Source organism: Xenopus laevis, chromosome 9_10L (genome assembly GCF_017654675.1).
Source record: "Xenopus laevis strain J_2021 chromosome 9_10L, Xenopus_laevis_v10.1, whole genome shotgun sequence".
NCBI classification, from domain to species: Eukaryota; Metazoa; Chordata; class Amphibia; order Anura; family Pipidae; genus Xenopus; species Xenopus laevis.
Genome location: NC_054387.1, coordinates 26654263 through 26680540, shown reverse-complemented (window position 1 = coordinate 26680540; position 26278 = coordinate 26654263). Strand labels below are relative to the sequence as shown.

General features: G+C 40.4%; 1 protein-coding gene across 7 annotated transcripts in view; it reads left to right on the top strand.

Moving 5' to 3' along the window:
- The window catches only part of bahcc1.L (BAH domain and coiled-coil containing 1 L homeolog), a 220223-nt gene that overhangs the window by 36517 nt on the left and 157428 nt on the right, over positions 1-26278 (top strand). The window contains exon 1 of one of the 7 annotated variants that reach the window (XM_041576472.1): positions 20183-21276. The exons of the other annotated variants lie outside the window; for them this stretch is intronic. Coding sequence (XP_041432406.1) covers positions 21240-21276 — 37 coding nt within the window. The 5' untranslated portion in view covers positions 20183-21239. Of the gene's footprint in view, positions 1-20182; positions 21277-26278 lie in introns of those variants that run through there. 7 annotated transcript variants of the gene reach the window in all.

Here is a 26278-nt window from a genome sequence, read left to right as displayed (position 1 = left end):
TTATTATTACTAACTGGGCAATGGACAGAGTCCCCCCTCCTCCTATTTCCTCGGGAACCAAGCGTTTCAAGCTGGGCCGCATTCATATGCATCCTGGGCCGCATGTGGCCCTCGGGCCGCAGTTTGGACACCCCTGGTATAGAAGAATTCCCCCCCCCCCTTTATTTTGCTGACCTGCTAAAATCCGCCTGCTGTTGTCCTTTTGTGCTTTACTTCATTGTCTAAACAGCAGCAAGAATGATTTTTTACTTGACATCCTGGAAGCTGACATGGTTTCAGGAAATGCATACCTCCCAACTGTCCCCTTTTTAGAGGGACAGTCCCTCTTTTGACAGCTCAACTAGCAGTCCATCGTTTGTACTGGAAAGTCCCATTTTTCTCTGCACTGAACAGCCAGAAAAAGAAACAAAAGTTTATAACTTAATTGGCTTTTGGCAGAGAGCCCAGAACAGACACAGCAGCAAATAAGATACTTTTGTAACAATTTCGAGATAGGCAAATAAGTAATTGTAACAATATAAGATAACAGGACCCTTGGGAAAAGTGAGACTTACAGCTTAAAGGGCAATTGACCTTCATTAGCAAAACTGTAATAACTGAAGAAAACCACAGAAATATGTTCAAACTTTCATAACCTTCCAAATTTTGTGAAATGAACATGGTAATTAGGGGGCATGGCCACAAAATGGGCGTGGTCACAAATGTTGCCCCCGCTACACGCGCCAACCTTTTTGTCCCTCCTTTCATTTCCAAAATGTTGGGAGGTATGGAAATGGTATGTTTTGTATAGTATCTATCTTTCTTATTCAGTCTTTCCCTTTCTATACACTTGCACATACACAAACATGTCTACATTTGTGTGTAGTGTTCATCTTTTCCTTTTTATTTATAGCCATGGAGACAAAAATGTGGTTACATACAAATTAAATGGACCATTCTGGCTACTAATTCAATCCAACCCTTTAGAACAGGATGCATTTTTAATATCATGAATTGTGCACAGAAGGGTGTGTTTTGTATCATTATGATTTACCAGGCAGGGGGAAAAAGCCATTAGTCAGGGCTGGAAAAGTTACTGGCTGACCCAAAGTAACAACTGCAACTTGTGTTTGTTTTTATTTAGTTTTTTTTCCATATGTCTCTTGTGTATAAATATATGTATGTATGTATGTATGTGTGTGTGTGTATCTATATTAGGGATGCATTGAATCCAGGATTCGCTCAGGATTCAGCCAGGATCCTGGATTCGTGTTTTTATATGGTCATGAAACTCCTCGGTAATTTATAATATCATTATAATTTACAAGAGGGTGTACTTTATTCACTATATATATATATATATATATATATATATATATATATATATATATATATATATATATATATATATATATATATATATATATATATATATATATTTGTATCAGGCTGCTTATTAATCTCTTGGATTTTGTATTAAGGATATTTATACTGTGTATACTGTGAAGTTACTTTCTACAGCAGACAAAAGGAAATAGAATAAGGTGCATGACTGGTAGTAAACAAAGTTTCGGGTCACAAATCTTACTTATTGACTTATTAATAATAGTTTAAAAAAATAAGAGAAACTATTTTCAAATTGCCTTTATTTTGGAAGTGGGCAATTTTCATTATTCTTTTAACCATGACAAAAAGTTAAAATAATGTTGGCGGCTTCTTACTATAAAAATTGATATAAAGTTATAAGCAGAGAAAAATGGTTGGTAGTAAAATAACATGTGTTTCAGTTTGCAGTGAAGCTCGTCGCTCTGCTTTCTAAGGATTTACAGACATGGCACAAAAATACCTTGATAACCGCACAATGACGTAATACGGTAGAATCAAGTTAAACAGTTTGGTTTACATTTGAAATCTGTTGTCCCCTGCTCTTGCTTATATCAACCCGGCAGTCACCAAACTTATTTACCCATGAGCCATGTTCAGATTCAAGAGTTGGGGAGCAATCCAAGCATAAAAAAATGTTCCTTGGGGGGGACAAACTAAGTGCTGTTATTGGCCATTTAGGGATGCACCAAATCCAGTATTCGGTTCAGGGTTTGGCAGAATCCTTCTGCTCGGGCCAAACAAAATTTGCATATTGCAAATTAGAGGTGGGGAGGGAAATCACGTGACTTTGTCGCAAAAACAAGGAAGTAAAAAATGATTTCCCCTTCCCACCCCTAATTTGCATATGTTTTCCCCTTTCCACCCCTAATTTGCCTCTGGTTGGGGATCACTTCATCAACCCAAGGTGTTGGAAACACAGGACTGCTATTAAGAGAAGGTGGGCTTTCTAGGAAAATGTAGGCTTGTTTGAGAGAAAAAAAAAAAATCGTTATAAATGTAGTGTCTCTTTCAGCTTGAATAGTTCTATGTTACAGGTAACAACTATCTTCACCAATCATGTTTGTGCCATCCAGAAAATATCGCATATGGCAAATATTTTTTTTAATGCTTATGACACACTAGACTGTTTCAGGCCTTTAAACAAACAACAATCAAACAAATCAAAGTGTCATGTTCAGCACCCTAAAATGTAGAACCAGTGCTAGGCTCCCTGGTCTCGGCTCTTGCATCTGCCTGTAACTGCCACCTTTCACTTCGGTAGGAGCCATCTGCTAATTGGATGTCATCAGGTCTTAATAAGAGAGGAGCCAAGCAAAGGGTTCTGGTCGAGCAAAGGGGCACGGTCGTTTTACCAAGGATATTGCATAAAAGGCAACACAGCTCAGAAGACAGGTCAGAATAGAAAGCGTGGTCAGGCAGACTGGGCCAGCACAAGCAGCATTCAAGAATTGTCAGACAGACCGTGTTGGTGTAGGCAGAGTTCAAAGAATGGTCAGAAAGGCAAGGATCAGGATTGGAGAGCGTAGAATAGTAGGCAGGCAGGCAAGGGTCAGCTTTGGAGAGGTCAGAGTGGTCAAAACAGGCAAGGGTCAATACCAGGATAATCAGAAAGGATTTACTAGAATACACAGCCAGGAACCAACTAAGTTGAACCGAACAACGGGCAATGTGATACATACAGAAGTCCCTTTAAATACGTTTGAATTTCGCGCCAAGGCGCCGTGACGTCCCCTGCCGGCCACTAGACCACCAGGGTGAGCTTTTGCTAGGTAGTTTGTATAAAAGTCCCGCCCCTGTATGCACAGTGACAGGCACATCACAATAATTCTTATTGGACACATTAATTCTGCGACAGTTGCAGGATGGGTCTACATTTTTCTTTCCTGGCATTTTTACATTAGCGGAGAAATGCAATTTGTGATATTAGCCTAATATAGGAGTTGGTTTATATTCTTGTACGTTGTTTTTTTAAAGTTGGCCATATATGCAAAGATCCGATTTTTGGACCATGTGTGGAGAGTCCCGACATTTTTCGTTCAACGGATATCGGTCGTTTGGTCGATCGCCAGGTTAAAAGATTTCTTTCGGCTGCCGATAATTTCTCTGCATGTAATCAGTGGGAGACTGTCACCAGCTTTGTCGGACATAAATTTCGTAGGATTGCTGTCGGGCAGAACATCAGCTGATCTGTTCTTTTACTACTTTATTTGATCGGAATGGTTAGTGGCAGGTTGGGAGATGGAAATCCGATCGTTCGAGGATTCAACGATCAGATGTTTGCATCTATGGCCAGCTTTAGGGAGTAAAGATACTAGAGATGTTATATAATAAGCACCTGTTGCAAAGGATCAATGAAAGGATACCCCAAGTGATGGGGAACTTTGAGGGTCGAAACATCGATTCTAATAGTTTTTTTACTGCAAAAGTCCATAGAGTGCAACAGCATTTTTGCAAATGTTACTTAATATTTCTGTTAGCACTGGGACATTATCCCTTATCCCCTTTAAAGTGTGTGCAGCAGCCTTACGGACTTCCATTTTACATACCCTAATTTAAAACATTTCCATATGTTATACCATAATTACATAGTTACATAGTTAAATTGGGTTAAAAAAAGACAAAGTCCATCAAGTTCAACCCCTCCAAATGAAAACCCAGCATCCATACACACACCCCTCCGTACTTTTAATTAAATTCTATATACCCATACCTATACTAACTATAGAGCTTAGTATCACAATAGCCTTTGATATTATGTCTGTCCAAAAAATCATCCAAGCCATTCTTAAATGCATTAACTGAATCAGCCATCACAACATCACCCGGCAGTGCATTCCACAACCTCACTGTCCTGACTGTGAAGAACCCCCTACGTTGCTTCAAATGAAAGTTCTTTTCTTCTAGTCTAAAGGGGTGGCCTCTGGTACGGAGATCCACTTTATGGGTAAAAAGGTATTTATGGGTATTTGTGGTCCCACCAATATATAATGCAAAATCCATTTCCCTGACTTAACATCATTTTTTCTGGTCCCCTGAAAAGTTTAAAATGGGGGTTCTATTGTACTTAAAGTAGTAACAACAGCAGGAATAGGTTTTGCAAAATGTCACTAGTATAGAATCTATGTTTATACATTCTATTTCAATCTGCTTCAAGCTGCTTTGTTCCCAGAGTGGCAGAAGGGTTAAAAGATGTCATCCAAAAGATAACAATGAGGTAAATACAAGACAGTGAGGTGATAATATATATATATATAATATTATAGATATTTCTATCTATACAGATATATAGAGGCAGAGAGTTATTAGAGATGGAGAGGTGAGTATGTAGGTAACAGCAGAATAAGAAGGTAAAACACTAAGAGGACAGTGAATAGAGTGAGGCCATGGATAGGCATAGATTCAATGGAGCAGCTGGACAAGGAAATGTAGGGGTTAATGTCCTTTTTGGCAAATGCACAAATGGAGAGAATGGTTGTAGGCAAAACTCACAGCCAACCTGTACCTATAAGATTCAATAATGAATGTAGTTGTGCATCTGTACACAGGTTCATTATAGACACACACACTCTCACACACACACTCTCACACACACTCTCACACACTCTCTCACACACTCTCTCACACACTCTCACACACACTCACACACACTCACTCACTCACACTCATATACTCTGGCATTTACACTAAGCTAAACACACCTGACAGATTCACACTCCTCTGCCTTGGGAAAGAAGTGTCATCAAGAGGATACACACACGAAGGGGAGGAGCTAAATCCAGACTGCTGTTCTGAGCAGTAGAATAGGCATTGGGATGGTCCATTATCTGAAGGGGTGCTGATGTAAGCCTTTTATAAACTTATTGCAGGTTCTTAATGGTCATTTTAAGAAATATGTTCATATAAACAAAAAACAAAACAATGTATGTATATATACATGACAAGAGAATATACTTTATTATAAAGTACAAGTCCAGGGGGGGGGCAAGTGCCCCCCTTGCCCCTATCTTTGGACGCCCATGTGCACAGATTTTGAGGCTTTTCACTTATTGAGCAACATTTCAGTGGTTATTCAATAATACTGATATGTAGCTTTTTAACATTTTCTTAATCTGCTGTAACATTTCATTAAGTCTAATGTCACACAGGGATATTTTATATTAATCAGTCTAATCTTCACTCATTTGATTACCTTACCAAACAACAAATCTCCTCTTCTTCGGGGCAACTAATCTCCCCGAACTGCCTTCCCCTGCCTTCCTGCTGGTTAGAATATAAATTGCCGGCAGGATGGCACTCAGAGTGATTAGTTTTCCGAAGTTTCCTCATGAGGCAACTTCGAGGCGACTTCGGAAAATGAAGCACTCTGGCAAAAACGAAGCACGCCGGGCGATTAATCTCCCCGAATCTGAGCATGTGTCTCTGCCCTTACATGTCCAGTCATCAAGGCTTACACACTTTCTGAAGGGCTAGAGCAGGAGGGAGTGATTATAATGTTTTTATGGGTATGGCAGTTTATTCAAACAAAGTAAATAACTATGATCTGACTGCACTACTGTTTTCTGATAATATAGGGTGATCCCTAAGCTTATAACACTAGGCTGAAAATGAAAGTGGGAAAAGCAGGTATTCTCTTTTATTGTATCCAACAAACAAATTATTAGCGTATCCCCAATCCTGTGTGTATAATAAAGCACTAAGCAGCAGAGCTCTGCAGTCTATGGCTTCCTTCACTATTAAATGTTTTAGTTTTGTAGAAAATAAGGAAGGAGGTTACACAGCAAACAGCCTTGAAATGTAAACGGAGCAGAAGAAAAATGGGTCTATTCTATGCTCAAACATCTTTAAGCAGTTTGGAGCCTTAGACAAAAAACGACTTCTGTCTTGGAACAAAATCCCTGTTATGTGTGATGTGAGGGCAGGGGGGCTTGGAGGGTCCTGCCATGGACTTTTAATTGAGGGCTTGCGTTCATAAGGCACTTTTCTAGAAGAGAATGAAATTCTGTTTCTATATAAAGTGTCAGAGTGAGCACAAATTGGGTGGGAGGGGTATGCATTTGTGGGAAAATGTCTTTGGTACATACACAATACAAAGCAAGAGAAAAGTCCCTGGTGTGTACATATGGTTCCTAAGGGGACATGCACAAGTTACCGTTTTCTCATTTTAAATTAGTCGTCCAGCGACAAATCTTCTCTTCTTCGGGCGACTATTCTCCCTGAAATGCTTGGCATACAAATCATTTCGGATTTCCAAAGTCGCCAGAAGTTTCCTCATGAGACAACTTCAGGTGACTTCGGAAAGGTATGCCATCCATTCGTATTCTTGCCGGCGGCAAGGCATTTGGGGTTATTAGTCACTGGAAGTAGGGGAGATTTGTCGCTGGGCAACTAATCACCCTGTCCGTCACTACCCTGACAGTGGCATAACTAGTTGTTACTGGGCCCCACAGCAAAGTAGATTCAGGGCCCCAAACATATCCAGAGGTTGTCCTTTTTTACCAATATATGTGGAAATAGCTTATTAATTAGGGCCTCATGGGGTCCCCTATACCTCCTGGGCCCCTTGCAGCTACAGGGTCTGCTTCCTCTTTAGTTACACCCCTGAACAGTGATCAGGAGAGGAGATGTGTGTGTTAGAAGTGGAGGCTTAAAGAGATACTGACACCAGAAAATAATCTTTTTTTATATCCATCATAACATCATCATTGAATACTATTTATACTTTTGCCATAAAAGTATTCTCCTGATACTTTTCCATTGCCTTGCTTACCCCCATGTTCCTCTGTGTGGGGGCTGCCATATTTGCGCTGCAGTAGTTGGTTAACATTAGAAACTCTAACTGACAGACTGAGATGAGACAGTCAGGTTGGCAAAACAGTCAGGTTTAGGAACTTCAAAAGCAGAACTATATGACCTATAGGTAACTTTTAATATAGATTAATATTTTAAAAAGAAAATTATAGCAGGGGGTTTATTTTATTTTATAATTTGAGTTCATCATCTGCTAATGATAAAGATACAATGTTTCATATGGGGTGTTGTGAAATGCTCATACTGCAGATTAGATTTACACACACCACCCTCCACACCAAAAACACCTACAGTTAGACCCATAAAACTTTTTTTCCAATTTTGGTTCTGTACATTACCACAATGAATTTTAAATGAAACAACTCAGATGCAGTTGAACTGCAGACTATCAGCTTTAATTCAGTGGGTTGAACGCAAATATTGCATAAAAATGTAAGGAAGTAAAGCCTTTTTTTAACACAATCACTTCATTTCAGGCGCTCAAAAGAAATTTGACAATTGACTCAAAGGCAATTTCATGGGCAGGTGTGGGCAATTCCTTCGTTATGTCATTATCAATAAAGCAGATAAAAGCCCTGGAGTTGATTTGAGGGGGAGGGGTGCTTGTATGTGGAAGATTTTGCTGTGAACAGACAACATGTGGTCAAGGGAGCTCTCCATGCAGGTGAAACCAGCCATCCTTAAGCTGCGAAAACAGAAAAAACCCATCCGAGCAATTGCTACACTATTAGGAGTGGCAAAATCTACAGTTTGGTACATTCTTAGAAAGAAAGCAGTTATGAACTCCGCAAAGCAAAAAGACCTGGACGTCCACGGAAGACAACAGTGGTGGATGATCGCAGAATCCTTTCCATGGTGAAGAGAAACCCCTTCACAACAGCTAAACAAGTGAACAACACTCTCCAGGAGGTAGGTGTATCGATATCCAAGTCTACCATAAAGAGAAGACTGCATGAAAGTAAATACAGAGGGTGCATAAGCATCAAGAATAGAAAGGCTAGATTCTAAGGCTAGAATCTAAAAAAGCCAGCACAGTTCTGGAAAAAACATTCTTTGGACAGATAAAATAAAAATCAACCTCTACCAGAATACACAGGACAGAGGCAGCCGAATGACTTCTGAGGTGTTCAGAGACATACTCTCTGCTCAAATCCAACTAAATGCAGTCAAATTGATTGGGAGGCGTTTCCTAATACAGATGGACAATGACCCAAAACATATAGCCAAAGCAACCCAGGAGTTTATTAAAGCAAAGAAGTGGCATATTCTTGAATTGCCAAGTCAGTCATCTGATCTGAACCCAATTGAGCATGCATTTCCTTGTGGAAGACTAAACTTCAGACATGTCACATGACCAGGGGCAGCTGGGAAATTGACAAAATGTCTAGCCCCATGTCAGATTTCAAAATTGAATATGAAAAAATCTGTTTGCTCTTTTGAGAAATGGATTTCAGTGCAGAATTCTGCTGGAGCAGCACTATTAACTGATGCGTTTTGAAAAAAAAACATGTTTTCCGATGACAGGATCCCTTTAAGGCTGTCATAAACATTTTATTTTCAGTTTTTTAATTTTCCATCATTACTTTTGAGCCCCTGAAATGAAATGATTGTGTTTAAAAAAAAAGCTTTAGTGCCTCAAATGTTTATGCAATCTTTTTGTTCAACCCACTGGATTAAATCTGAAAGTCTGCAGTTCAACTGCATCTGAGTTGTTTTATTTATAATTTATTGTGGTAAATTAGAAAAAAAGTTGTCTCTGTCCAAAGATTTATGGGCCTAACTGTATTTAGCTTCAAATTTGTGCAATACTGATTTAACTTATTGCTGTGGTCTTGTTGCTGATGTTGCTGTATTAACAACTGCACAGCATAGATTGAATATGTGACCAGAAAGTATAATTTTCAGCACCAGCATTGTGGCGTCATATGATATTTGCATACATACATATATATATATATATATATATATATATATATATATATATATATATATATATATATATATATATATATATATATATATATATATATATATATATATATAACAAACAAGGGAAAGTTGTGCTCACCACTAGTTTTTAAAATCATTAGGCGGGGGTGCAATGAGGGTGTGACCACAAAATACATATAGACAAATACAAGATTCCTCTGCACTCAACCCATTATCAATATATTTAAGACAGAGACATTTTGTGCATACTGCTACTGAAAAATGCCTTACCCTTTAAACAAAACAGGGATTGTTTGTCCATATATTGCAATATATTTAAGCTGGCCAACTACGTCAAAGTCATCCCATATCTGGCCAGTCCTATGCTCAATTTTCATTTGATTCATTAAGAATTCTATGGTTTCATTATACATTTTATAAAAGGGACGAATGCGTTTTACCTGCAACTTACTAGCTGCTTTCAAAGTAAAACTCCCAAACTTGGCTGCCCTTTTATTAGACACCAGTGGGATCACCTGACTATAGTTGGAGGGGGTGGGAGCTACAACATGGAGCTGGTCACTGCTCTTGTAGAACTATAACAAACAAGGGAAAGTTGTGCTCACCACTAGTTTTTAAAATCATTAGGCGGGGGTGCAATGAGGGTGTGACCACAAAATACATATAGACAAATACAAGATTCCTCTGCACTCAACCCATTATCAATATATTTAAGACAGAGACATTTTGTGCATACTGCTACTGAAAAATGCCTTACCCTTTAAACAAAACAGGGATTGTTTGTCCATATATTGCAATATATTTAAGCTGGCCAACTACGTCAAAGTCATCCCATATCTGGCCAGTCCTATGCTCAATTTTCATTTGATTCATTAAGAATTCTATGGTTTCATTATACATTTTATAAAAGGGACGAATGCGTTTTACCTGCAACTTACTAGCTGCTTTCAAAGTAAAACTCCCAAACTTGGCTGCCCTTTTCTTCTACGTCCCTCCATGTCAGTAAACATGGGGCATTGCCCCTCCCAGACCTGGAGGTAGGACCTATAACATAGCCAATCAAAATGAATCATGACCTATAAGACCCCATGACCTCCTCCTCACCACAGTTATTTTTTGTCCTACTGGACAGGGAGGTAGGATCTCCCTCCTCACTTTTTATTTTTTGTTGAATTTTGAGAGAAATCAAACACAGTTTTGGTTTTTTGTTTTTCTTTTGTATTTTCTTTTTGTTTATGTATTTATTTTTTACCTCTGTGTAGACACAGAGGGATGATTCCCAGGTAATGGAGAAGATTTTACCAAGACGCATAATCTGTAAATTATCGCTTATTGGGAAGAAATGCAGGTGTGGGCATATCCATGGTCCTAGCCCTGTGCTAAAATAGCCCCCCTGCTATATGCCCAGCGAGGCACAAGATTCAATCTAGTGCTTTTTGGGAAGAGACACAGATGTGGGCTTCCCACATTATTACCTGTGAGCCTTTTGTTTTTTCTTCTGTATTTTTATTTATTTATTTATTTTTGCTTATTTTTTACCTCTGTGTGGACACAGAGGGATGATTCCCAGGTAATGGAGAAGAATTTACCTGATGCCTCAAGACGCATAATCTGTAAATTATCGCTTATTGGGAAGAAGTGCAGGTGTGGGCATACCCATGGTCCTAGCCCTGTGCTAAAACAGCCCCCCTGCTATATGCCCAGCAAGGCACAAGATTCAATCTAGTGCTTTTTGGGAACAGACACAGGTGTGGGCTTCCCACATTGTTACCTGTGAGCTTTTTGGACTCCCCTTTTCTTTTGAGTTATGTGAGACTTTACAGAACTCTACAGAACTTCTGCAAAAGGGCCATGGGTATGCATATGGGCTAGTTATAACAGCCTGAAGCTGGTGAGTATGATTCTTCATTATCTACTGTGCGTAGTGCACTGGGAAGTCTGCATGCTAATTAGCTAATTATGTCCCTCAGCTGAGAGCTATTGGGGCTTTGGCTGGAGTTTCCAGCCAGCTAATTAGCCACTCTGATAAGGTGCAGGTGTGCCTTCGCCCCGTTGCTATTGCTGTTTAATATTTTAAGCCTTGTATGGGTGAACCTGCATCCTCTATGCAGACACAGAAGTTATATTGGCTCATGTTACTAAGGCACCTCCAGGAAGGGCTAGAGGTTACACTGATCAAGCAGTATGGCACCTCCTTCCTTCTTATGAGTCTGCACTTAACAAGCAGTGTTCCACCTGGATATTCCTGCTGACAAGCCTGAGCTATCTGGTAAGGTGCCTGTGTTCCCCTGACTTCTTGTATTATCTGAAGTCTTATGTTGTGAGCTGGTGTCCTCTGTGCAAAATACAGTATTGGCTCTTGCTACACTTTAAGTACTGGCTGGTGAATCCCTCTGCCTAAGCAGTGTGGTACCTGAATCCAGAGATTTTGATTTCTCAGTATCCATTGTGTATTTGAAACATTTCACTGGGAAGTCTGCATGTTAATATGCTTAATATGTCCCTCAGCTGAAAGCTATCAGGGCTTTGGCTGGAGTTTCCATCAAGCTAACTAGTCACTATCTGGTAAGGTGCAGGTGTTCCTTTGGCCCCTTTGCTATTGCTGTTTAATATTTTTAAGTTTTGTATGGGTGAACCTGCATCCTCTTGGCTGACACAGTGGTTATATTGGCTCATGTGCTCAAGCAGTATGGCACCTCCTTCCTTTCTTATGAGTCTGCTCTTAACAAGCAGTGTTCCACTGGACTGGATATTCCTTCTGACAAGTCTGAGCTATCTGGTAAGCTGCCTGTGTTCCTTCTTATATTATATGAAGTCGTATGTTGTGAGCTGGAGTCCTCTGTGCAAAATGCAGTTACACAAGGTACTAAGTCTGCATGTTAATAAGCTAACTATGTCCCTCAGATGAAAGCTATCCGGGTTCTAGCTGAAGTTTCCAACCTGCGGACTTTTCGTTGCTATCAGGTAATGTGCAGATACTCCTCAGTTTGCTTCTGTTGTTTCTATTGTCCTCTGTGCAGACACAGAGGTTATATTTGCCTTTTATTACACTGGGTGCTTGCAGGGTTGGCTGGAGGCTTGCACTGCTGAAGCAGTATGGTAGCCCCTTCCTTACATTGAGTCTGCTCAGTGCTGTTACCTGATGTCATTGGGCCCCACAGCAAATTAATTTTAGGGCATATCCAGAGGTTGTGCTTTTTTACCAATACATATTGAAATTGCTCTTTATTTGGGCCTCATGGGTCCCTATACCTTTTGGGCCCACCTGCAGCCGCAGGGTCTGCTTCCTCTTTAGTTACGCCCCTGAGTCTGCTCCTTAGAAGCAGTCTGCCACCAAGGATCTGTCTGGATTATTCCTACTGTCTAGCGCATATTATCTGGTTAGGTGCCTGTATTCCTCTGACTTCTTGTATAGTTGTCATCTGAGGTCTTAGGTTTGTGAGCCCGAGTTCTCTGCGCAGACACAGTAGGCAAGTGTGCTCTGATTACACCTGGTATTTCCAGGACCGGCTAGGGGTTTGTTCTGCTGTAGCAGCATTGTACCCCATTTTTTCCTATGATGTTTCCACACTTAACAGGCAGTGTTCCGAGTTATATGGTGTCTTTTTGTGTGATGTAGGCCTTCTCTTAGATATTCTATTCCCATCTGGTGGCTTTTGTTGGGAGCTCAGTTGTAGTTATACTACATCTACTGAGTTTTTGTGACTGTAGGTTTCCCTTCTTTAATTGTTGGTAGATTAAAGGGCACTTACTGTTATGTCTATTGGCACCTTAACATGCTTGTAGTCTATGGCCCTTGTGTGGCTTCGGGCATCTCGCCAGGGAGCTGGGTTTGTGTGGCCTCTGGCTTTCATTATGGCGCTTGGCTTGGGTTAGAGCCCTTGTTTTGGTCCATGGCTTTTTACCATGGTCCTCGGCTCCTGGGTCTGCTGGCCTTTTACAAGGGCCCTTGTTCTGCTGGCCTGTTGCATGAGCCTTTGGCTCATGTGGTCTTTTACCCTTGGCCCATTTGTTTGGTTGTCCTTTTACCTGGGTTATTATGGCTGCGGGCCTGTTTTCATGGCCCTTAACTTAGGTGCTTGCTTGCCTTTTACCAGGGTTCTTGGGCTGTTGGCCTTTCCTGTGGCCCCTGGCTAAGGTGGCCGCTAGTTTTTATTATAGTCCTTGTGGGCTTGTGGCTGCCAGTCTTGGCTGTGACCTATGGTGCATAGGTCACCAGCCAGGCTGTGGCGGCTGATAGGCATGGTTACTATTCTTGCTGTGGCCCTTGGTGGGCATGTCTGTTTGCCTTGCGGCAATCCTTGGCAGGACAACAGCCATTGGTTTTGTCTTGTCTGCAATCCTTGCAGGTATGGTTCTGGTTACACCAGCAGTAGCCATGATTGACTATTTGGTTGGATCTAGCATGGGTTGTACCATCAGCTGGTGTTTGCTCTGAGTTTCACAGCCCATAGCTAATTTTGTTGCTGATTGGTATTCAGCAGCTGATGTTGGTCATATGTTGGCTTACAGCTAACCTTTTCTTCTGCCTTACATGCATTGTTTTTGGTCTTGTATGCCACTGCTTATTATCAATAAGGCTGGCTTGTGGACCAGGGTTTTGCAAGTTCAACAACTGACGTGCTCCGTTGTTGCATGTATGAAAATTGACTTTTGTGTCAGGTGCCAGTGCAGTTGGTTACCTTGTCCCTAAGGGTGGCATTCACAATAGCTGGCTTATTTACTATTGCTTGTGTATTCGAATTCCTCTCTGGTTTTTTGCAAACACCTCAGCTGACGGGCATCTTGGCCTGCTAGTGTGACAATGGCCTTGCACATCTATGTTGGAATACTTAATAGCTGGCTGGTCCACCACTGGTTGCATGTATGGTGGCTGGCTCTCTGCCAGTGGATTGTGCATCATTGCTGGTTGGTACCAGTTTTTGTAGGCTATAAGCTTCTGGATGCCTGATTTTGGATTGTGATCCCAGCTGTTGGCTGGTTCAGTAGCTTCTATGTATGGTCACAGGTTTGGTTCAGTTTTTGCATAAACTGTAGCATTGTGCAGCTTGAGCTGTAGTGGCCTCGGCTTTTGTGGGTGTTTTCTAGAACTGTAATTGGCTTGGGTCCCATTGCTTGCTTGTGTAGCAGTTGGCTGGGGCAACAGCATAGCTTACTGGTAGATGGCTTAAGTCACATTGGTTGGTTCAGCAGCTTATCCTTGTGCTGTTGTATACCCAGTTTAGATTTGGTGGTTGGTGGAGCTACTGGGCTGTACCAGCTTGGCTCTACAATGGTTACAATGATATGCTGATTTATGATAACCCAGAGTTGGTGTTCATTTAGTTAGTGTTCATTGGTTGGTTCAGCAGCTTATCCTTGTGCTGTTGTATGCCCAGTTTAGATTTGGTGGTTGGTGGAGCAACTGGGCTGTACCAGCATGGCTCTACAATGGTTACAATGATATGCTGATTTATGATAACCCAGAGTTGGTCTTCATTAGGTATTATAAGCATGGAGTTAGTGGATCTTGGACTGATCTCTGGTGTAGAGGTGACTCCGGTCAGCACTGGTTTGAGCTGCTTCCATTAAGATGCAGGACCAGGCTAATGTGGGCCAAGTCTTTTTAGGGCCACTTGCTATTGCTGAGGATCGTGTATTTCTCCAGCACTGGTGATAGATGCATTCAAGTTGTGTTTAGTTTCTGATCTGATTGATTTCCTGGTGGTTTCTAGGGTGTTTTAGTTCTAAGATGGCTATTGCGATCATTCTGGTTTTGTCCTAGGCACCTTTTTGTTTTAACAGTTGCAGGATTTTTGTTCTTCCCCAGGTGGGGTTTTGTCAGATAACCATATTGCAGGTATCCCTCTAGTCACTGAGGGAACCTTTTTAAACAGAATATGTTTATTCTTAATCTGCAATGCTTGATCCTCAAGTACCGGTCTCTGTAATTTTGTGGTTGATTTTGTAGCTCTTGTTAATCGTTTACCATGTCCTAGGACATGTTGTTCTTGTGCCTTTTATTTATCTACCCTTTTCAGGAGATATACATTTATCAGCTCCCCTGTTGGATGGATGTGATGCTGGCCTTTTCTCAGGGCCTCCTTAGCATCAGTTTGGTTTTTGCATTATGTTGGTTATTCCCACCCCTTGTTTTCGGTGCATGACTTGGTAGATCCCATGTGTACTGACATGGAGGGACGTAGAAGAAATAGAGAATTTTACTTACCTACTTGACGTAAATTCCTTTTCTTCTAGTCCCGACATGTCAGTACAGGGTTTCCCATCCCAATTATTTATTTTTGTTACTGTACTGCTATGGCAAAAGTATAACTGTGGTGAGGAGGAGGTCATGGGGTCTTATAGGTCATGATTCATTTTGATTGGCTATGTTATAGGTCCTACCTCCAGGTCTGGGAGGGGCAATGCCCCATGTGTACTGACATGTCGGGACTAGAAGAAAAGGAATTTACGTCAAGTAGGTAAGTAAAATTCTCTATTTATTAGACACCAGTGGGATCACCTGACTATAGTTGGAGGGGGTGGGAGCTACAACATGGAGCTGGTCACTGCTCTTGTAGAACTATAACAAACAAGGGAAAGTTGTGCTCACCACTAGTTTTTAAAATCATTAGGCGGGGGTGCAATGAGGGTGTGACCACAAAATACATATAGACAAATACAAGATTCCTCTGCACTCAACCCATTATCAATATATTTAAGACAGAGACATTTTGTGCATACTGCTACTGAAAAATGCCTTACCCTTTAAACAAAACAGGGATTGTTTGTCCATATATTGCAATATATTTAAGCTGGCCAACTACGTCAAAGTCATCCCATATCTGGCCAGTCCTATGCTCAATTTTCATTTGATTCATTAAGAATTCTATGGTTTCATTATACATTTTATAAAAGGGACGAATGCGTTTTACCTGCAACTTACTAGCTGCTTTCAAAGTAAAACTCCCAAACTTGGCTGCCCTTTTATTAGACACCAGTGGGATCACCTGACTATAGTTGGAGGGGGTGGGAGCTACAACATGGAGCTGGTCACTGCTCTTGTAGAACTATAACAAACAAGGGAAAGTTGTGCTCACCACTAGTTTTTAAAATCATTAGGCGGGGGTGCAATGAGGGTGTGACCACAAAATACATATAGACAAATACAAGATTCCTCTGCACTCAACCCATTATCAATATATTTAAGACAGAGACATTTTGTGCATACAGCTACTGAAAAATGCCTTACCCTTTAAACAAAACAGGGATTGTTTGTCCATATATTGCAATATATTTAAGCTGGCCAACTACGTCAAAGTCATCCCATATCTGGCCAGTCCTATGCTCAATTTTCATTTGATTCATTAAGAATTCTATGGTTTCATTATACATTTTATAAAAGGGACGAATGCGTTTTACCTGCAACTTACTAGCTGCTTTCAAAGTAAAACTCCCAAACTTGGCTGCCCTTTTATTAGACACCAGTGGGATCACCTGACTATAGTTGGAGGGGGGTGGGAGCTACAACATGGAGCTGGTCACTGCTCTTGTAGAACTATAACAAACAAGGGAAAGTTGTGCTCACCACTAGTTTTTAAAATCATTAGGCGGGGGTGCAATGAGGGTGTGACCACAAAATACATATAGACAAATACAAGATTCCTCTGCACTCAACCCATTATCAATATATTTAAGACAGAGACATTTTGTGCATACTGCTACTGAAAAATGCCTTACCCTTTAAACAAAACAGGGATTGTTTGTCCATATATTGCAATATATTTAAGCTGGCCAACTACGTCAAAGTCATCCCATATCTGGCCAGTCCTATGCTCAATTTTCATTTGATTCATTAAGAATTCTATGGTTTCATTATACATTTTATAAAAGGGACGAATGCGTTTTACCTGCAACTTACTAGCTGCTTTCAAAGTAAAACTCCCAAACTTGGCTGCCCTTTTATTAGACACCAGTGGGATCACCTGACTATAGTTGGAGGGGGTGGGAGCTACAACATGGAGCTGGTCACTGCTCTTGTAGAACTATAACAAACAAGGGAAAGTTGTGCTCACCACTAGTTTTTAAAATCATTAGGCGGGGGTGCAATGAGGGTGTGACCACAAAATACATATAGACAAATACAAGATTCCTCTGCACTCAACCCATTATCAATATATTTAAGACAGAGACATTTTGTGCATACTGCTACTGAAAAATGCCTTACCCTTTAAACAAAACAGGGATTGTTTGTCCATATATTGCAATATATTTAAGCTGGCCAACTACATCAAAGTCATCCCATATCTGGCCAGTCCTATGCTCAATTTTCATTTGATTCATTAAGAATTCTATGGTTTCATTATACATTTTATAAAAGGGACGAATGCGTTTTACCTGCAACTTACTAGCTGCTTTCAAAGTAAAACTCCCAAACTTGGCTGCCCTTTTATTAGACACCAGTGGGATCACCTGACTATAGTTGGAGTTTATATATATATATATAGACAGGTATGGGATCCATTATCCGGAAACCCATTATCCAGAAAGTTCCAAATTACGGAATGCCCGTCTCCTATAGACTCCGCTTTATCCAAATAATCAACATTTTTAAAAATGATTACCCGTTTCTCTGTAATGATAAAACAGTACCTTGAACTTGATCCAAACTAAGATATAATTAATCCTTATTGGAAGCAAAACCAGCCTATTGGGTTCATTTAATGTTTACATGATTTTCTAGCAGACTTATGGCATGAAGATCCAAATTACGAAAGATCCATTATCCAGATAACCCCAGGTCCCAAGCATTCTGGATAACAGATCCCATACCTGTATATATATATATATATATATATATATATATATATATATATATATATATATATATATATATATATATATATATATATATATATATATATATATATATATATATATATATATATATATATATATATATATTATATATGTATATATGTCTTTATTGCATACATATACAACATACACCATTATCTTGTATATTTTTATAGCAATCATTCAGTCTATACTTAACTATCTGCAGCAGAACTCTGTTCTCTCCCTAAAAATATCCATCACAATGAATGGGTGCCCCTCCCTTTGCTGCCTGAGGCACCCTCACTCACCCCGTGCATTTTAAAGCCTTTCAGCTGGTCAGCCATTTTCATTCCTCCATGGTCTGCTAAAACTTCATTGTGCCCCACTACATTTTGACCTACTTTTTGTTTAGCATTCACTTATGCCTGGCAATGTGCTTTAGAAGATTTGGAATAAGGCACTAACTGTTATAGCTGCTGGCCTCATGAGTTGTGAATACTAATGCTATTCTCTGTGCTGTAATGGGATTACAATTAGCGCATGTATTTAAATAATGCCATAAAAATCACTAACACAGAATGCTACCAATTGGGAACTGAGTGACAACAGCACCCCTTGTATCTTTAGCGACGACCATCAATCTCTAGTGCTTTCCTATACATCTCTAAACTTTGCATGCATCATCTCCCCCCCCCCATGCACTAGTACATGCACGCGATCCTGTGTCTCAGAGGCAGGAACAGTCATCATAGGCAGGAGCACAAAGTGTACTTTAAAGTATTTGGCTGCTCTCGTATGTAAAAATTTTGGGCACCCCTGCCTTAGGGTAAAGGCACACCTATAGATTTGGGGAGATTTTGTCTCCCGGCGACTAAACGCCTCTTCTTTGGGGAGACTAATCTCCCCGAACTGCTTCCCCGTGTATTCAGACTGCTTCAATTAAAAAACTCCTGCACCAATGCACTCACCGCGCTTCGATTTCTGAAGTCGCCCGAAGTTTCCTCACGAGGGTGACTTCGGAAATCAAAGCGCCGCGAGTGACAAATTCACCCCTAAAGAGGTATGCTAAAGAAGTATGCGAAAACATTACGTCTCTACGTGTTTGTACGTTTCTATTGCTAACACCTTCAGCACACAGGTAGCAGTATAGACCAAGAGCCAGATCATTTCACTTATGTGCCCAAACACGGTGCTGGGGGGCTTCATTATTATTCATTTCATGATGGAGGCTGTGGGGTGGTGTAAATTTGAAAAAGGGCCGCAATTGGCCCCCATGCCACACTTTGGATATGCCTGCCCTAAGGAAATCTAGTCAACATAAATATCCATTTAGTTTCTAAATGTAGCAACATTTTAACCTTATCACCTCTTTGGTCAGATACTAGACTTTGTATTCCTTGTACCGCAAAAAAATGTCTACGTAATCTGAAAAATGTTTGGCCACTGTAATCTCGGATTTATTTTTTATATTATTGATATGTTCTTGTGCATGTTCCTTTAGGGTCCTGCTTGTCTGTCCTACATATTGAATGCCACATTTACCACGTTATCAGATACACTACATAGTGTGTATTACAATTGATAAGTTAGTAAATCTTATAAGGTTTTAATACATGACGAAAAAGTGTTATATACCTGCATATTATACTGTATATCTTTTAGAACCACATATGTAACAACCTTTATATTCCAGCCACGTAGGGTTGGTGTCATTCTTAATTCTAAAAGGTGACAATATTTTAGATCTCCTAGAGACAAATTGACACCCACTTTGTATGGTTTCCTCTAGGATCGGATCACTTTTTGATAAATATACCCTCTAGAGTCATGTCTGGTAAAATTACCAGTATTACAAGGCTTTAATTAAAACTGGCATGTCATAGCCACGAGACAAAAGCCTATTTCTCAAAGCATAAGATTTATCTACAAAATCATTAAAATTAGCACACAAGCGCTTTAATCTCAAAACTGACAGACTAGTGGGCCATCATACAACCATTCAAAGTATTTCAAAAATTCAGGGATGAGATCTTTTTGTCCGGAAAATTGTTATCCAGTAAGTTTGAAATTACAGGAAGGCCATCTCCATAGATTCCATTTTAATGAAATAATTTAGATTTTTTAAAACAATTTACTTTTAGCTTTGTAATAATAAAATAGTTACCTTGTACTTGATCACAATTATGATATAATTCTTATTGGACACAAAACAATCCTATCGGTTTTTTTTAGCAGATATGGAGATCCAAATTACTGAAAGGCTCCAGGTCCCTAGCATTCTGGATAACAGGTCCCCTACTTGTAGTACTATGTTAGAGGCATTAAAATCCTGTAATGGAATATGTGACCCATAGGTCTTCATTTGGACACTTTTGTAAACAGATATAGGTAATTTACATGTGTGGCAGTCATTTTTAATAGTCTACATTTGCCTGGTTACAATTCCTAGTGCAGTTAGTCAGTAGTGATGCACAAGCTGGCCCAATACCTGTGGGTCAGGAGTCTTTGGGCTGAAACCTATGTCTTTACATAGCGGTTGGGATGGTTGTGAGTTACTAGTAACGTTTAACTGTGTAGCTGGTTGTGCCGAGTTCACCCTCTGATTATCTGATTTCACAGTGGAGGGATGGCAGAAAACTCTCTTCTCAACCTTGGGCCGGATTGTGCTAGGGGTACGAGAGGCCAGGTTACGAAGAGTGCCCTTAAGCATCACTAGTAACCAAAAAAATGTGAAGCTGCTCTCTAAAGCTAGCACATTTGCTCCATCTGAAAGATAAACTGTTTTTTTTTTTACATGAAAAGGTAGCATTTCTGCATAGAGAGGCAAAATGGAATAATTGGAATTCTAAATACAGTTGCAAGATTGCCCAGATTAATAGTAATTGTACTTAGCATAAATAGGGTTATACTGTACAGTTTCAGTGTTGACCTTTATGCAGTACAGTCATTTTGCTTGTGTGCAGCAGTCTAAAGATACATATTTATATTGCTGTGGTCACTGATGGGATTCATAACAGAGCTTTCACTTTTAAATAATTACAGGGGCTAAATTCATTGCAGAACAGAAGCTGAAAATCCTGATGAAAAATGTTCTCAAACTGTTTAAAGGGTTAAACCCCATGTTAATGGTAAACTACCTTCCCCCCTCCCCCAAGCTTCTCATAGTTTTGCAGTAACCAGAGGACTACAGGTTAGATAGCACTATAGGTGTTACATTGCTTGTTAGATGGAGCTGCTAGCTGAGTTCCATACACTTTAGCCAGAAATATCGCACTCCTTTAAGCCTGTGGTGATCTCTTATGCTGCCTTCATCTTCTGCAAAGTCCTTTGAGTATGGTAAGTTATCAATAATTCACATGACATGATCTCTGTGTAGACCTACATGCAGATAACACAGCTTTCACTTGGCAGGGGGGCAAGAATAATTAACGATAATTAATGCCTTGTTCTTGGTATGTGCATGTGGGAGAGAGAGTCTGGATACAGGGAAATGCTTTGATTTTCCAAGGATGGCCTGGCTATGAAAGCTTTGCTGCTTTGAAATATCAAGCCTGTGGATCTGTTATTCTTAAGACCATGGAAAAAGATTGTTTTCTCTTTCTTTAACTAGTGAAAAATGTTGCTGCAACCAAAAATGCTATCCGTTATATGAATTAAACTTTTGCATTGTTTCTTGTATTATTATACAGGTGTAACTGTATGATGGAAACACCAGGCTATTGTGGCACTACCTTGGACTGTCTATGATAGCATATTGCACACATTGTGCCCACTGGCCTGGAAACAATATTTGCAATCATTCAAATAATTTGCTTCATGCTTTAGTTGGCAGTCAGTGGGGCTGAACTGTTTTTAGGGCCCTGCCATTCAGACCTTTCTTGACATAAATTGTCCATGGCAGATAAACAGATTATATGTTGCAGGGTTACAAATAAAATGTTTTAATTTAGTCCAGTAAACTGATGAAACTTTTCTATGGCGGCCCCCATACTACCATACTCCCTAGCAACAGTATAATAGATAAATTAGTTGCTAAGAAATGTACCAACTAATGAAGGAAATTGTAACAGTTAGAGACACTGCACCTGGTTCACTGAGCTCTGTAAGTCTGTGGTCAGAAAAAAAAATATATAGTCCAATATAAATTAATTACTCATTTTTAATTTTTAAATGTTAGTTATTTTATATATAACAGTTGTTGGCTCTCTGCCAGCCACAATAACTTTTGTGGTTCTATTATTATTATTAGAGGTATGTTATTCATAAAGCATGCAAGGTATTGTGGGAACTGAAGTTTTGGCTGTAGGGATCTGGGTACTGCTACATTGTTTTAATGGTACATTTAATCAGGATCAGCAGAATTGCAAGCAAGAGTTTGCTTAGAATTACAATTTCCATTATTTTGATAATTTGAATGTCATACCCCTTTCATAATTTTTAAATCTACTTTTGCCTTGCAGTGCATGTATCCTGCATATATGATGACTTAGCAGCAGTTGTCAATGTTAAAGGTGTTGTTCACCCTCCAAAACTTTTTTTCAGTTCAATTGTCAGATTTACATACATGGTTAAGTTGGGTTGAAAAAAAGACTAAAGTCCATCAAGTTCAACCCCTCCAAATGAAACCCAGCATCCACACATCCACACACTTGCACTGACCTTTCCAAACACTCATGGGAACTATATATACCAATATCTATACTAATTGTAGATTTTAGTATCACAACAGCCTTTGGATATTATGCTTGTCCAAGAAAATATCCAATCCCCTCTTAAAAGCATTAATAGAATCAGCCAACACAACATCATCCTGCAGGGCATTCAACAACCTCACTGCCCTTACTGTGAAGAACCACCTACGCCGCTTCAAATTAAAGTTATTTTCCTCTAATGGGGTGGCCTCTGGTACGATAATCCTCTTTATGATGTAACAATTACAATCTTTCCTGAAAAAGATATTTCCAAGAAATACACACGTATGTACATTCCTTTCAATACACACGTATGTATGTATGTATGTATATTTTTATTTGTAAAGCGCTCCTCAAGGGCAAAGCACTGTACAGCAAAACAATAAATTAGTAGTAACAAACAAGGGGTCATTGGAGTGAAAAGTAACAATAAGTGCATTATTAGAAATACAATTCACATAAATATAAAAAATATAATTACAATACAGAATAAGTGCTCAGTGTAAAGGAAACAAAAGGCTAGAGGACCCTACCCCGAAGGGCTTACAGTCTAAATGGGAGGGTAAAATACAGACACAATTCAGAGGGGTATTAAGGTGCTGTGGGTTACCGTTTGCTACACTGTTATGTACCGTATATACTCGTGTATAAGCCGACCCGTGTATAAGCCGAGGTACCTAATTTTACCTACAAAAATGGGAAAACTTATTGACTCTTGTATAAGCCTAGGGGGAGAAATGCATTTCACACTCCTGATCCCGACTGTGTGCCAGCGAACTACAAGCCAGCGAACTACAAGCCAGCGAACTACAAGCCAGCGAACTAGAAGCCAGTGAACTAGAAGCCAGTGAATTAGAAGCCAGTGAACTGAGCACAGTGGGGGGGCTGAAGCTGAAGAAGGGCTGGAGAGACTAAGGTTGAACATAGTTGTGTGGCCAGACCAAAAGTGACAGGAAAGTTGCAGCAAGTTCTACTCTGCACACACTCACCTCCACAGTCTGTCCCAGCTCCAAATGAAATCCCACCACACACCGCATGCAGCCAGGCAGAGAAACAATCCCAGGGAATTCGTGCTGTGCTGCTCAAGTCCTCCCTCTCTCTCTCTCTTGTGCTGCACGAGTCTGCTCGATCTCCCTCCCCCTCCCTTCCTGCTTTTCAAGTCTCCCGTTCTCTTCGTGCTGCTTTCTCCGTGTCACAGCCCGAGTAATCTGATCGGGCTGCAGGAATGTGACAAGGGAGGAGCGGAGCCGAGCACCAGTTGATTCAGACAGCAGAAAAGAAAAGCTGCGCATGTGCCAGGGTTCTACTGCGGGTCAGTGTAAAGCCGGGAGGCGCTTCCTGATGACGCACTGAAGCAGTCAGAGAGGAAGACTTTTGCCAGGATGGGGGTGAGTGAGAGCACGCAGGAGCTCCTAAGCGCAGCCTTTCCTTTTGCAGCCTGACCCGCGTATAAGCCGAGGTAGAGTTTTTCAGCACATTTTGGGTGCTGAAAAACTCGGCTTATACGCGAGTATATACGGTAAGTGCTAGTTCATGTGTTATCCAGCTGCTCCCAGAGGTAGTCTTTGAGTTTTGTTTTAAAAACACTGAAGGAGGATTCTCTCCTGAGAGATTCAGGAATTGCATTCCAAATGTAAGGAGTCGCAAGAGAGAAGGGTTTGATACGGGAAACTGCAGTAGTAGTGGGGGGTACAACCAAGTGGTTGCTCTGAGAGTAGCAGAGGTTTCGGGCAGGTGCATACATAGAAACAAGAGATGAGATGTAGTTAGGTGCAGAGGAATGAAGGGCTTTGAAGGTTATGAGGAGGAGTTTATAAGTTATTCTTTGTTTTATAGGAAGCCATGATAAGGAATTCAGCAGTGGAGGGGCCTGTACCCTTTTGTATGAGAGGAGGAAAATTCTGGCAGCAGTGTTTAATACAGACTGTAGAGGAGAGAGATGGTAATTAGGGAGGCTAGTTAGTAGAAGGTTACAGTAATCTAGTCTGGATAGTATGAGAGCATGCATGAGCGTCTTGGATGTAGCAGGTGAAAGGAAGGGATGGATTTTGCCAATATTGCGTAAGAAAAAGTGACAGGTTTTGACAGTGGTGTTAATATGATCAGAGAAGGAGGAGTCAAAGATTACCCCCAGACAGCATGCTGAGTTGACAGGATTAATAAGCATGCATTAATAGAGATGGTAAATAGGGGAGTAGGACCAGGCTTAGGTGGAAAGATGATAAGTTCAGTTTTTGTTAGGTTGAGTTTGAGGTGGCACTGGTTCATCCAATTTGAGATAGCCCAGAGGCAGTTAGAGATTTGAGCCTCTGTTTCAGCTGTTAATGAAGGGGTGGATAAATATATTTGGGTATCATCAGCATACAGATGATAATTAAAGCCATATGAACGGATGAGATCTCCAAAAGACAGAGTGTACAGGGATAACAACAGCGGACCAAGTACAGAGCCTTGCGGCACCCCCACATTAACTGGTTTTGTTATCATAGGAGACAGTGAATGATTGGTTAGAAAGGTAAGAAGAGAGCCAAGATGCAGCCTGGTAACGGACAAGTTGTGAGTGGGGAGGACAAGAGAAGCTTGGAGACTTCAGACATTGTTACCAGAGGGAAGGAATTAAAGGAGAAGGAAAGGTTAAAACTAAGTAAGCCTTATCAGAAAGGTCCATCTAAATATACTAGTAAACTCCCATAGTAGTGCTGCTCTGAGTCCCCTGTCAAAAGAAACACTGCATTTCTTTCCTTCTATTGTGTACACATGGGCTTCTGTATCTGACTTCCTGCCTTCAGCTTAAACCTCATTGCCCTGGGCAAGAGCATGCTCAGTTTGTTCCTCTTCCCCCACCCCTCCCTTCTCTACTGTAATCTGAGCCCAGAGCAGGGAGAGACTCAGGCAGGAAGTGATGTCACACCATGTTAATACTGCAGCTCTATTCTAAACAAACAAGAGAGTTTCTAGAGCTTTTTACTCATGTATGGTAAAACATTCTACAGAATAAATATAGCATTCTAGCTTGCACTGTTGCAGCTAATCTATTGGCAATAAAATGCCTCAGTAGCTTTCCTTCTCCTTTAAGACATGCAGAAGGGGGCTTAGGAAGGAGGAGCTGGTTTACATTAGTAGTGGTAGGGATCTGGTTGCGATGGACTCTACTTTGTCATTAAAGAAATCAGCAAAGTCCTGAGGAGAGTGTGTCTGGTTGACTGATACTGTTGGTGACGGATGGAGAAGAGTATTGAATAGAGGAAACAGGCATTGTGGGTTGGATTTGTAATTGTTTATAAGGGTACTGTAGTATTCTTGCTTGGCTTTTGACAAGGCAGAATTGAGGCAGGACAATAGAAATTTATAGTGAATAAAGTCTGCTTGCGTATGGGATTTCTTCCACATACGTTCAGCAGATCTCATACAGGAGCGTAAGAATCTGGTTTGTGAATTCAGCCAGGGTCGTGGCTTTAGAGCTTGTGTATGCTTGTGTATGCTTAGCCTGTAAAGGGGCAAATGAGCCAATGGTTGAGGATAGTATGTGATTATACTCACTTACCATGGTATAAGGATCAGACATTTCCTTAAAGGAAATGAGACTGGACCTGAAAGACTGAGCTAAGGCTGGAAGGTCAATGTCACGTGTATCCTGAACTAAGACA